General features: G+C 43.8%; 1 protein-coding gene across 1 annotated transcript in view; it reads right to left on the bottom strand.

The window, feature by feature from the left end:
- Positions 1–880: 880 nt before the first annotated feature.
- Positions 881–13,577, bottom strand: part of LOC115199227 (neurexin-2-beta-like) — a 157,615-nt gene continuing 144,918 nt past the window's right edge. The window contains exons 2-3 of the mRNA XM_029761851.1: positions 13,339–13,417; positions 881–4,200 (exon numbers count right to left, since the gene is read on the bottom strand). Of these exons, the coding sequence (XP_029617711.1) occupies positions 3,320–4,200; positions 13,339–13,417 (960 nt within the window). The 3' untranslated portion in view covers positions 881–3,319. The remainder of the gene's footprint in view (positions 4,201–13,338; positions 13,418–13,577) is intronic.

Raw genomic sequence — 13,577 nt, 5'->3', positions numbered from 1 at the left:
CCGGGCGGCAGGTAACGTAGTGGTTAGAGAGTTGGGCCAGTAACCAAAAGGTTGCTGGATTAAATCCCAGAGCTGACAAGGTAAACATCTGTTGTTCTGCCCCTGAACAAGGCAGTTAACCCACTGTTCCCCGGTAATTGACCTGCCTAGTTAATCATTTTTTTTAACTCTCATCAACAAGCTATTTTTGCCCACATGACTACATGCTTTTTGTTTATCACACCATTCTCAGGAAACCCTAGACACTGTCCCGCATGAAAAGCCCCGATGCGGGATCCGGCGTGCCTGGCACAGACGATCATACCAAGCCCAAAACTCGCTTAGTAACAGAATGCCTGTCCGCCTGCTTTATATAGCAATCCAAAGCCACGTGACACACTGTCTGTAGGAACGATCCATTTTCCTGAATGGGGTACCTAATAAACTGTCCGATGAGTGTATAGTGTTTCAGCTGGTAAATACAGTATGACCTATGTGTGTAGGTAAGGAAACAATGCAGCACGCTTGTCTCCTCTTCCACTCGTCCCCTACGCATCCCGGAAGGCAGATAGGATTGTTACGTTGTGATGTCTGTGCATGTGTATTAATGACTTCACAATGACTCCTGACAGGTGTACTGGACTAGCATTATACTGGAATAACACCTTCAATATCTAGCCTTATTAGTCCCTATAAAGCACCAGCTTCAACTTACACTTCTGTAAGTGGAAGTAGGAGCTACTTAGTGTTATGTTCATGTTAAAGTAGGATCTACTTAGTGTTAAGTACGTGTTAAAGTAGGAGTATTGAAATAAGTGTTGTATTAACACTCTTCGACAAGAAAAACAACATCGGAATATATGTGACTGATTGAGACCAACAGACCACGCAACAAGAGATATAAGAAGTATATAACCAAGTGTATTCCCCTCTGTTAATGTACACATATTTAGAGTCATCTCACTGGAACACTTTACAATAACATTTAGAAAGAACAGGAAGATACTGGGAGGAGGAGGATGGAGAGGAACATAAACCGGACAAACTGGATGAGGAAGAATGATGGGATGGAGCCAGTCTCCAGACTTGGCTGCCGTTTTGACTCTAGCAGTTATAGAGATAGATATAAAACAATAGAAAACAGAAGATGGGTAAGACCCTGTTTGGTCTTCAGTTAATGAATGCTTACATACAATCTGCCATTGTGAGTAAAGGGGATGAAGGATGGGGGGATTGATTTAGGAAAAGAATGGAGTGAAGTGGCAGCAGGAGGGATAGAGAGGAAAGTATCTTTTCTCCATACTGACAAGGAGAAAACACGGTTTTATGTTTGTAACCGAAATCACATTTGCTCAATTACCAATTATATATCAATTTCCAATTTCCCAGAATCAATTATCTTTGTCATAATTTTTTCTCTAAACAGGAAGGGAAAACACATATTTTCTTAGTAATGGGATGAGAGATTCAAATATTTAGACATTGCACAAACTTTTTTTTGGAGGTTTTTCTTTTCTTTTCATGGTACAGTTTTCTTTTTTAATAGTTGAGAAAATTGGAATACTAGAGTTCTTGTCCATCTGCAAGGGAACTGCTGTTTGCCTTGTTCTGTAATTATTTTTTTCATTGAATGTTTTTCACTAGACTTGCCCTCATTGGCTGTCATCAGTCTTGACCAATGAGAGGCAAGAACGCAGATCCAAGGTAACGTACGCTTTCCCCCCAACAGTAGGGGGCGACAGTGGGACTCCAGCAAATGAATTCTCAATTTCCATCAAATGTCTCGCATTTTTTGAGGGAAAGAAACCTGCGTTTCCCACTGTCGTTGAATGTTGGTCATAGTATGTATGATTGGTGGGGGTGTGGGGGGGGGGGGGGAAATCGGTCTCACGTCAAAGTATCAATCGTCCATCAAATTCGTTATTTATCACCCAGTCCACTGATACACACGCATTCGGGTGAATTTCTCCTCTTATGCTCTCAGTTAGGTCCATAGGTTTTTTTTCTCTGAAACTTCTATACATATATATATTTATTTAGAGCAAAGTCAGTTTGTCTGCTGGAGGTTGGTTTCTGGTCTGTGTTTGATAGTAACGACGTGAGCTAGTTCCTCCGCATTAGTGGGCCCAGTAGGGGGAAATGCTGTGTGGAGCCCAGAAGAAAACACATGACGGATAGCCTATCTGTTGGAAAACTGAAAGACGACCCAGGGTTTTGGCCTCAGAAGTTGGTTTTGCTGCTAAAACGTAATAAGTAGGATCTGTTGGTTGGAGTTTTTGTTGTTCTCACACGCTAGTTAAACGTTATCAATCAGCATCATCATTTTTTTTTTCTCCACAGAAATAGTCATCTCTTTTTTGTAAATTAATACTACATGCTTGAAACACAGCAGAATAATGTCGCATCAGCTCCTCGGGACCACAGACATGGAGAGAAAGAGAGCGCACGAGTGAAAGAGAAGGGGAGGGGGAGAGAACGAGAGAGACTTTACGAGAGGAGCGAGGTGATGTTTCAATACTTGGAGGAGGAGGGAAGAAGGCAGATTTGACACCTAGTTTCTGTATATTGGCAGTCATTTTGTGTTATCATACTTGGCTAGCAGTGAGGTTTCAACTTCCAATACAAACCCATCTATGTAGATAGAATCAACACATTTACGATTGAATCCGTTACCTTGTTGACTGTTTAGACCCGCTACATAGCATCTGATACCAAACAATAGGCCTCTGCTCTAACACTGATGGGGGTTCTTCCTTCTCTGTGTCTCTCTGTAGCCCCATGCTTAACTCTGGTTGTAGGCTATATACAATACAATACCCTTTAAAACGCTGCTGGATTAGCTGGCTCCATTGTAGCATGAGCTCTGGGTCTGGCGATTGGCACAAAATGATGTTGCATTGAGCGAGGTTTGGCAGTCATTTGTTGTAGCCAAGACTTTCTCTCTCTGTGTTTAAAGAAAAAGGTTATACGGCTATGTGAGAAAGAATATTACTGTAATGGAGAAAAATACCACCCGTTTTTTTTAATAACTGTGGGAAAAAAGGAGTACGTGTAGATCTAATGAAATATGTTTCTTTGCCAATCTCATCTTTTATCTCTCTGCTTTAGGCTCTGAATGGGTTGAGAAGGAAAGCCAGGAGGTCATTTTGTCAGTAAGGTTACCTCTATACTAAACAAAATAAAACTCTGCCAACGAAGATTTGACTCATTACTCTACAGTTGCCAGTTTATCTAGTGCCTCTGTCCTACCTATACCTTCAACTCTTCCCTCTCTCCTCCTCTCCGTCCCTCCCTCTCTCTGTGCGTCTCCTTTCGTCCTCTGTCTCTGGCTAGGCCGGTCTCAGACATAGTACTCCTTGTCTTTGTTCTTCTTGTTCTTGATGGTTGTCTTGGCTGTGCCCGGCTGCTTCTCCTTCACCAGGGTGCCGTTGCTCTGCGTGGCCGAGTTACTGATGTAGTTACGGCTCTGGTCTACCTGGTAGGAGCCCTCGTCCCGGTTACGGTACTTGTACATGGCGTACAGCAGGATGAGGATGCAGAGGGCAGCGGCCGCCACGATGCCCACCACCATACCCGTGGTGCTGGTGGACTCCCTGATCACCTCTACCGCGCCGGGAGGCCCTCCTCTCTCCGGGGACGTGGGGTCTGGGGTGGGAACATGGGGGAAATTGGGAGGGTAGGTTACACCCGGGACGTGGCGGTGGCGGTCAGGGTCGGAGGAGGGGTGGGCGGGCGGCAGCAGCACTTGATCCCGGGTGTTCATCTTGCCGGCAGGAATGTTGCTGCTGCTGCCGCCTGGCTTGTTGAGCCTGGGGCCTAGCTGGTCGGGGTTGGCCGTGGGGGTGGACGACAAGGGGGGGCGGTGGGAGTTGGGGGGCCGGTGGGAGAAGTGACGGTCGCGGGGGTTCTGGACGCTGCCCTCGTTGGGGGGAGGGGGAAGGACCGTCCTATCGGTGACGAGGGGGGAGTTTTTGTAATAGTCCTCATCGTCTGACTCGGTCATCTCGCCCGAGCCGTAGGCGGACACCTCGATGGGTCCCGCCTCCTCGCAGTCCTCCTGATCCAGTGGGCAGGGGGGGCGGCCATTGGGCAGGGGGAGGGATTCTTTGGTGGTTTCGAGGAAGGGGCGGTAGGTGGGGGGAGGGGGGATTACGGGGTAGCGGGTGGCGTAGGGGGGGTCTAGGGAGTCCACTGTTATAATGGGCAACACTAATTCACCTCCTAGGACAAGAAAGAGACAACGGAGGGAAGACAGCGTTAGTGAGAAACTGAGGGCACATCCTCGGGACCAAAACAGAAAAACAACAACATTTCAAATGAAAACACCAACACCATTATTAGAACATCACTAAAACCTAACATGAGGTTAGTTCTAAAGCTAGTTTAGTCTCTAGTCTTCTATTTAAAGAGTTAAGTTGACTAAACAGATGTACAATACATAGTATAAAGATAATAATAAATATTCTGCTATTCCTGAAATCTCCCTGACGCTAGACTGGACATGACTACACAGATATGTTACTGTACATGTTTAAAAGACTAAACAACATATCAACATCTACTAGATACAAGTTATCCTTCTCTAGCTGCCTGTCTATGCTGTTCTATTTCTACGCTAGCTTTCAGTTTTTCTTTGGGTTAAATAAGATAGCAAACCACGGAGTTCAGGTCACTTACATCAACAAATTGGCCGCATGATTTTTGCATGAAAAAAAAATTACAAAAAGAAAGCTGTGTAAGATTGTTCTCGGATAGTGATAAACAACTTTCCCCCCATTTCTTTTTATTTTATTTTATTTTTTGTGTGAAAAATAAAATAATTATCTGAATAATTCATTGTGTTTTTCAGTTTTCATGAAGAATGGTTCAAATCCCATTCCGCCTGGGGGCATGGTGATCTGTATTCAACCCTTAAAGACCAGCTGGGGGAAACTGATTCCCCTAGTTTCTACCCTGAAACACAGTCTACAGATGTGGTCCCAACACCCATATCCTCCCACTAGATATGCTAAAACATGGGACATGAAGAAATCCTATTCTCAATTATTACTTGACACAGTTAACAATTTCTCAGATCCTTCTGTCTTACCGGATCTCTATACCTTCATATTCAGTCTTAGAGGGGAATTGAATGATTTTGCAAACTACTTTTTTGTCCTTTGTAATATAATCACACTCACAGTTAATAAAACATTTTAGGGTGTTACACATCAGTACATTGCTTTGAAGTTAAGTCAGGACAAAATCATTGAGTCAAACATAGGAGTGCCAATAACATAATAGGAAAGTGTTAGCAGTACATAGCACAACATAAATAACAAGTTACATTCCTTCTTCGAAAAACTATTTGCTACCCTCTGCTGCGTCCCGTAATCGTGTTAGGGTCACAATCCCAGAAACAATTAGCAAAAATGTTAGGGGGCAATTTAAAAGGTTATGACATTTCTTTTTATAGACATTGATAATGTGAGCCACAGAAATGTCCATAACATGAATCATACATAGTCTTAAAGCTGGGCCTTTCTTGAGTTGATGAGGTAAATGAATGTATCTTAACAGAATAGGGATCGGATAAAGCGAGTGATTGTGTAGGGAGGAACCTAGAAATGTGTATCGAGGGTATTTTGGGATGTATTTGTCACCCCCAGGCCAACATATCACACCAGCGCTCAAGCCCCCCAAGCCACAGTTTTCCTGACAACACCACAATTAGTAGGACAAGGGACTTTCAGAATGGTTATAGAGCAACTTTTACACAAAACCTTTCAAAAGATTATCAACAATAACACACAGCGCACAAAAACAGGCCTTGAAAGGGAGTAAAAACATGAATGCTGAGAAAGAGAAAGGTTAGTCAGTATTCAACCTTATAGGATCCAGCCCATTCAAAACTCCTACAACTCCTACCGCACAGCCAAAATGGCCGCTGTGTTACCCTGGCAACATAAGGGTGCCTACTTTTATGTGTGTATCTCTGTGTCTGAAGGTTAAGATACACCTTTGAAGAAAGTGGTGGCATATTTGAGGAAAATAGAAAAATTCACAGAAAAAATGAATGAACCATTAGCCCAAATAAGATAGCACTATAGATTATAAAATGACTTGTCATACATATTCTGTAAACTCGTCAGATTCTGAGTAATCTTTCAAATGTTTCCTACTTTCCCTTCTTCTGGACTCTAGAGATAGTTAGCTTCTTCTCTGAGTGTCTAGATAAGATGGAGGTGCAGCTACACTACATATACAAAGGTATGTGGACACCCTTTCAAATTAGTGGATTCGGCTATTTCAGCCATACCCGTTGATGACCGGTGTATAAAATTGAGCACACTGCCATGCAATCTCCATAGACAAACATTGGCAATAGAATGCCCTTACTGAAGACCACAGTGACTTTCAACGTGACACCGTCATAGGATGCCACCTTTCCAACAAGTCAGTTGGTCAAATTTCTGCACAGCTAGAGCTGCCTCGGTCAACTGTAAGCTCTGATATTGTGAAGCGTCTAGGAGCAACAACAGCTCAGGCACGAAGTGGTAGGCCATGCAAGCTCACAGAACGGGACAGCCGAGTGCTGAAGCGCGTAGTGCGTAAAAATGGTCCTCGGTTGCAACACTCACTACCAAGTTCCAAAATGAAATGGGTTTGGCCGAGCATGGCTGAGCAGCCGCACAAAAGCGCAATGACAACCGTTAGCTGGAGTGGTGTAAAGCTCGCCGCCATTGGACTCTGGAGCAGTGGAAATGCTTTCTCTGGTGTAATGAATCACGCTTCACCACTTGGCAGTCCGATGGACGAATCTGGGTTTGGCGGATGCCAGGAGAACGCTACCTGCCCAAACGCATATTGCCAAATGTAAAGTTTGGTGGATGAGGAATAATGGTCTGGGGCTGTTTTTCATGGTTTGGGCTAGGCCCCTTAGTTCCAGTGAAGGGAAATCTTAATGCTTCAGTATACAATGACATTATAGACCATTCTGTGCTTCCAACTTTGTGGCAACAGTTTGGGGATGGCCCTTTCCTGTTTCAGTATGACAATGCCCCCATGCACAAAGCGAGGTCCATACAGAAATGGTTTGTCGAGATCAGTGTGGAAGAACTTGACTGGCCTGCACAGAGCCCTGACCTCAACCCCATCAAACACATTTGGGATGAATTGGAACGCCGACTGCAAGCCAGGCCTAATCGCCCAACATCATTGCCCGACCTCACTAATGCTCTTGTGGCTGAATGGTAGCAAGTCCCCGCAGCAATGTTCCAACATCTAGTGGAAAGCCTTCCCAAAAGAGTGGAGGCTGTTATAGTAGCAAAGGGGGGACCAACTCCATATTAATACCCAGGATTTTGAAATGAGATGTTTGCCCACATACTTTTGGTCGTGTAGTGTATCTTTACCTCACCATCTGTCTGTCTGACGGAAATGGTGCCAACGCGATGCCTCGCTGTCCCCCTGCCTCTCTGTAGGCCGACTATCCCTCACTGTGTTCCGCTTCATTTATTACTGTTCACATTCTTCTCAAATATGTTGCAGGCCTTCGGGCCTAATTATCATAAATGAGTATGCAAAAGCATTTTGATAGGACCACCCCTGCAAATGATACCACCACTCTCTACTGGCCACAGAATTCACAGCTTTAGCATGAGTGCCATAAGCTTTGTCACTGGTGCCATGCCATGATAGGAGAAGTTACTGTTAACCACAGAATGAGGAAGATGATGGGTTCTCAACCCTCAAACACAGACGTCTACATGTACAGCTGCACTTGACTCGCTCATCTCTTCACTGAGTGTTTCTTTGTCTGGACACAGTCCTGTCAACACCTCTGATATACTTCCCCTTCCCATGACTGTGCCCTGTAACGGCATATGCAGCTTCTGATTGGTCAGTTCGCACACATAGGTTGGCCGCACAGCCACGCCATTGGCCGTATGATGAATCAGCTGGTGTGAATGGACTTGTTCAAACAGGCTTCAAACGTTTCGGTCATCGTCACAATGAGAACTGCCAAGAACCCATTGAGAACCCATAGAGAACCCATTGAGAACCCATTGAGAACCCATAGAGAACCCATAGAGAACCCATAATATTTCCCTTGGTTTGGAAAATCAAAAATCCACTTTACTCACTCCATTGTGAAATGATTTGGCCTGTTGAGAGAGTCTGAGCTTTTCCGCTAGCCTGCTGTGGTCACTTGCCTGTGTCGGTCACCCTCTCCGCAGCACTAGAGGAATACTCACCTTTTTAAAACCAAACCAAAACTCAAAAGGGGTGTGTATTTTCCCTAATAAGCAAGCAGATCATTAAAGATGGATACTGATGTAAACACTGGGACTTTGTTATTCTACCTATCACTTTGGCTCGTTCTGAACAAACACTGGGACTTAGTTATTCTCCCTATCACGTTGGCTCCTTCTGAACAAACACTGAGACTTAGTTATTCTGCCTATCACGTTGGCTCATCCTGAGCCACTTGAAATTTTAACGGTTGAATGCCTGACTGTTCAGAGTTTGTACGTTGCATAAAAATTGCTTCTATTACGTTGGGGGATGGAATCGAGATTAGAAATCGGTATTTTCTAGTCTCTGTCTAACCTAATGCATTCTCCATCTCTGCAATGGTCTGCAGAGATGGAGAATGTTTGCATTCAATAGCGAAAAGCACACAGTTTCCTTTCACATAGACAGTGAATAAATAATTTAATACACAGTCCACACATGCCGTCCTACGTCCTGAGGGAGGGTAATGTATTCTGACGTTGATTGATGAAACTATGTTCACCCCGTCTGATTGATTACGGATTGCTCCTTTCCGCAATGCTTTCTGCACAGCACTTCTGGATGGGTTCCATGAATTCTCCCTGGTTTTGGCTTGGTCGGCAGCCTAGTGTTTCTACCTCAGCGTGACGCAAATTAGAGGGTCCTGAGGCCCCGACAAACTCTGTTTGATCCTGGGCTGAGTCAACGTATGAAATGTCAACCTTTTTACCTCTGTTTGATCCTGGGCTGAGTCAACGTATGAAATATCAATCTATTTATCTTTGTTTGATCCTGGGCTGAGTCAACGTATGAAATATCAATCTATTTATCTTTGTTTGATCCTGGGCTGAGTCAACATATGAAATATCAATCTATTTACCTCTGTTTGATCCTGGGCTGAGTCAACGTATGAAATATCAACCTATTTACCTCTGTTTGATCCTGGGCTGAGTCAACGTATGAAATATCAACCTATTTACCTCTGTTTGATCCTGGGCTGAGTCAACGTATGAAATATCAACCTATTTATCTCTGTTTGATCCTGGGCTGAGTCAACGTATGAAATATCAACCTATTTATCTCTGTTTGATCCTGGGCTGAGTCAACGTATGAAATATAAACCTATTTATCTCCGTTTGATCCTGGGCTGAGTCAACGTATGAAATATCAACCTATTTACCTCTGTTTGATCCTGGGCTGAGTCAACGTATGAAATATCAACCTATTTACCTCTGTTTGATCCTGGGCTGAGTCAACGTATGAAATATAAACCTATTTACCTCTGTTTGATCCTGGGCTGAGTCAACGTATGAAATATCAACCTATTTACCTCTGTTTGATCCTGGGCTGAGTCAACGTATGAAATATAAACCTATTTATCTCTGTTTGATCCTGGGATGAGTCAACGTATGAAATATCAACCTATTTACCTCCGTTTGATTTTTCTATCTCCCTCTTTTCTCTCCATCTTGTCTTCTTTGTCCCCTCTCACTCTCTCTCAATCACTTCTCATCTCTTACTAATATTTACTGAAATATTTTAGTATTTTAGTTTAAAATCCACAACGGTGTTTAAACCCACAATCTCATTAAGGACTAAAGAGTAAGAAAAAGTGACATTAATCTGGCAAACAACATTTGTTTACACTTTTTCACAGTTTTTATGTGATTTTTGGAACATGAATTCATTTTTATTTTGATATGGCTGCAGTGTTTTTTCCTTTGGAGAGTGGAGTTGAAGCTAGTTGATATTCTGCCTCAGTGAGCGTATTGGATTTGATGTACCTCATAAGACAGACAATATACTATATATTGATGCACAGAAAATGCCTCAAATATAGTCTATTGACACATGGAAATATATGTAGTATCAACCAGCATAAGTTTGTATATTCCTCTGAAAATCTGAATTCAGACACTGTATAATACATCTGCAAGAAGAAATGAAATATATGATTATAATTAATGAGGTAACTTTTCAATTATCTCTTTTGTCTTGCCCATTCACCCTATGAATGGCAAACATACACAATCCATGTCTCAATTGTCTCAAGGCTTAAAACTCCTTCTTTAACCTGTCTCCTCCTCTTCATCTACACTGATTGAAGTGGATTTAACAGGTGACTTCAATAAGGGATCATAGCTTTCAGCTGGATTCACCTGGTCAGTCTATGTAATAAAATAAAGAGCTGGTGTTCCTAGATACCCACTGTTCTCAATGGATCAGTTTGACCAACGTTATTTCTGCCCCACCATTTGTTCTTTAAAGCTGCAGTATGTAACATTTTGGGAACCTGACCAAATTCACATAGAAATGTGTGTTATAGATTTGCCATTCTCATTGAAAGCAAGTCTAAGAAGCGGTGTATCTGTTCTATGTGCAGTATTTCTATGCTTCCCATTCTTAAGTTTCATTTTTGCATATTTTACTTTCAGTTTTGTACAGCAGCTTCAAACAGCTGGAAATACAATATTTTTGGTTATGGAAAACATATTTCACATCGGCTTAGATGATTCAATGATTCTCTACACTATACTTGCTTGCTTAGTCACATAAACTGAAATTGCGCAGCGATTTCTGCATAGTGCACCTTTAAAGAGAACTAAACCTTCCATCTCACTGATGTGGAGCTCTGTGACAGCACTGGCACCTGCCCCTCTCATGAGACTTTACTGTAGTGTACATGTGTGGGAGAGAGAGAGCGGTCGAGAGAGGGAGGGAGGTAGAGAGATGGAGAGAGAGAGGTAGAGAGAGGTAGCGGTAGGGAGAGGTAGAGAGAGAGGTAGAGAGAGAGGTAGAGAGACAGAGGGAGAGAGAGAGAGAGAGATGGGTAGATTGTTAGCAGGCTAAAGGGTGGCAGGTAGCCTAGTGGTTAGAGCGTTGGGCCAGTAACCGAAAGGTTGCTGGATCAAATCTGTCATTCTGCCCCTGAACAAGACAGTTAACCCACTGTTCCTAGGCTGTCATTGTAAATAAGAATTTGTTCTTAACTGATTTGCCTAGTTAAAAAAAGAGAAGACCGGAACTAGCTGTATCTCTTTATGTGACTATGTGCGTGAGTCCTCCAAAGCCGATGCTGTGGTATAGATAGCAGGGCTTTGTTAAAGGGAGCCCTGCTATGTATTCTTCCTATTCTGTCTGGGGCTCATTAAAAGTGAACGAAACCAAATCCAGGCTCGGTTGGATGATGTAATTACAGCAAGTCTAACGAGGCCAAATATTAATTAGCCCGATGGGAGAGGCAGGCAGGGCAGATAGAAAACTCAGACGTTACACAGGGAGGGATCCAACATCTCTTTCTCTCTTTCTCTGTCGCTCCCCCTCTCGTCGGAGAGCAAGGAGACGTGACGCACATCTCAACGCCAATCACTCCTCCAAGATGTGGCTTTCCACCCCTCTCTCTCTCTCTCTCTCTCTCGTTCTCTCTCACTGTCTTTCTGTGGCCGCTTCTTTCTTTCATGATCGGTCTCACTCTCTCCCTCTCTGTCGCCTGTTCCCCTTCTTTAACTTTGTATGTGTGTTTTGATGTGTGCTTCCGTGTGTGTGTGTGTGTGTGTGTGTGTGTGTGTGTGTGTGTGTGTGTGTGTGTGTGTGTGTGTGTGTGTGTGTGTGTGTGTGTGTGTGTGTGTGTGTGTGTGTGTGTGTGTGTGTGTTTATTTCCCTTTGGACTCCACTGAAAAGCCTTCAGAGAGTTACAATGCCCCTGCAGCCGGTTCATATGAGAGGTAGATCTCTCCAGTCATTGGCTCATTTGAGAGGTAGATCTCCCCAGTCATTGGCTCATTTGAGAGGTAGATCTCTCCAGTCATTGGTTCATATGAGAGGTAGATCTCCCCAGTCATTGGCTCACATCAGATAATACTAGGTCTCTCACAGGGGTTTTGTTTTCAAGGAGGGATTCAGGCTGTTGCCACGCCCCTCTACTACGACTGTGATATGTGGTTGTCTCACCTAGCTATCTTAAGATGCACTCACTGTAAGTCACCCTGGATAAGAGCATCTGCTAAATGACTAAAATGGAAAGGTTTACAGAACATAATGTGTGTGTGTGTGTGTGGAGGATAAATGTGTGTGTGTGTGATGTTCTGTATCGCAGGGAAGGCCAGACTGAGGAGAAACTTTCCCCGACAATAGTGTGAGAGACAGCCTAGTGTCTATCAGGAGCTGTGTGGTACTGCTCTGTCTTCTGGACAGCTACCGAAAAACTATCATTTCTTATTCTGATAACACCTCTATTTCGGCTTCCACCACCTACAGTGAAACCACACAGAGAATTGATCTAGTGTCGAATATTTCGGCTTAGTGTAGATCAGTATTACCTAGTAAGCACAGTGATTCCCATAATCTCCACCCACTTAATCAAACGTAATGTAATCTTTGCTGAGTTCTATTCCACATCAAATGAAAACAAGATAAAAAAACGGAATGTTAGCTAAATATTTATAAAGGTTAGTTCTAGATCTCCTAGGTTGCTGTAGGGTAAGCATTTGATTTGAGTCTTCACTGGAGAACACATAAACATGCCCAGTGGAACTTAGCTCTGGCAGTCTTAGCATTATGATGCATGTAAGAGTTCTTGGCAGTTCCCAGGCAACCGGCCAGCACACAGGCAACCAGCCAGTGTCCTGAAACCACGGTAAAATCTATCAACATCCTGCCCTTTTCACACCCCAGTCCATCCCGTGTCAGAAGTTCGTTTGACCTTTCTGTTCACGTCGATATTGCTCAGCTCCGAGTCCAATCAGCCGCCACTGTGAGGCGGACGGTCAAGAGGAGTTCAATGTTGAACCTGTCTGGGCCCGTTAAGATTGGAGAGGCTGATTGGTGCAACAGCTCGTCTAACACCTGCAGCTACCCAATTAGGATGCTAGTCTACCTTGCAGATGGCTCAGGAGACTTTGGAGCTGTCACTGAGCCACTTTGAGATCTTAGTCAATGAGAAACCAGGGTGGGTGCACATCTGGCCAATCAGAGCTGCATATGAGAGGTCATGGGGTCACAGTAGTAGAAAAAAATGGGTTAGGGGAGCTAGCTGTTTCTGTGGGTCTCTGCTGGGCTGATGGACCCCCTGTAGTGGACACAGAACCCCCAGAGTGGACTCACCATTTCCAGGCTCACACTCCTCCAAGTCCTCGTCATCGCTGGGACACTCAGCAGACGCTACCAATATGTCATCCGTGTTCTGGAACAAAAAAAAAGAGAGAGAGAGAGAGAGAGAGAGAGAGAGAGAGAGAGAGAGAGAGAGAGAGAGAGAGAGAGAGAGAAGAGAGAGAGAGAGAGAGAGAGAGAGAGAGAGAGAGAGAGAGGAGAGAGATAGAAAGAGAGAAAGAGAGAGAAGAGAG

The sequence above is a fragment of the Salmo trutta genome, chromosome 8 (assembly GCF_901001165.1).
Source record: "Salmo trutta chromosome 8, fSalTru1.1, whole genome shotgun sequence".
In the NCBI taxonomy this organism is placed as follows: domain Eukaryota; kingdom Metazoa; phylum Chordata; class Actinopteri; order Salmoniformes; family Salmonidae; genus Salmo; species Salmo trutta.
This window is presented reverse-complemented; position numbering and strand designations above follow the sequence as displayed.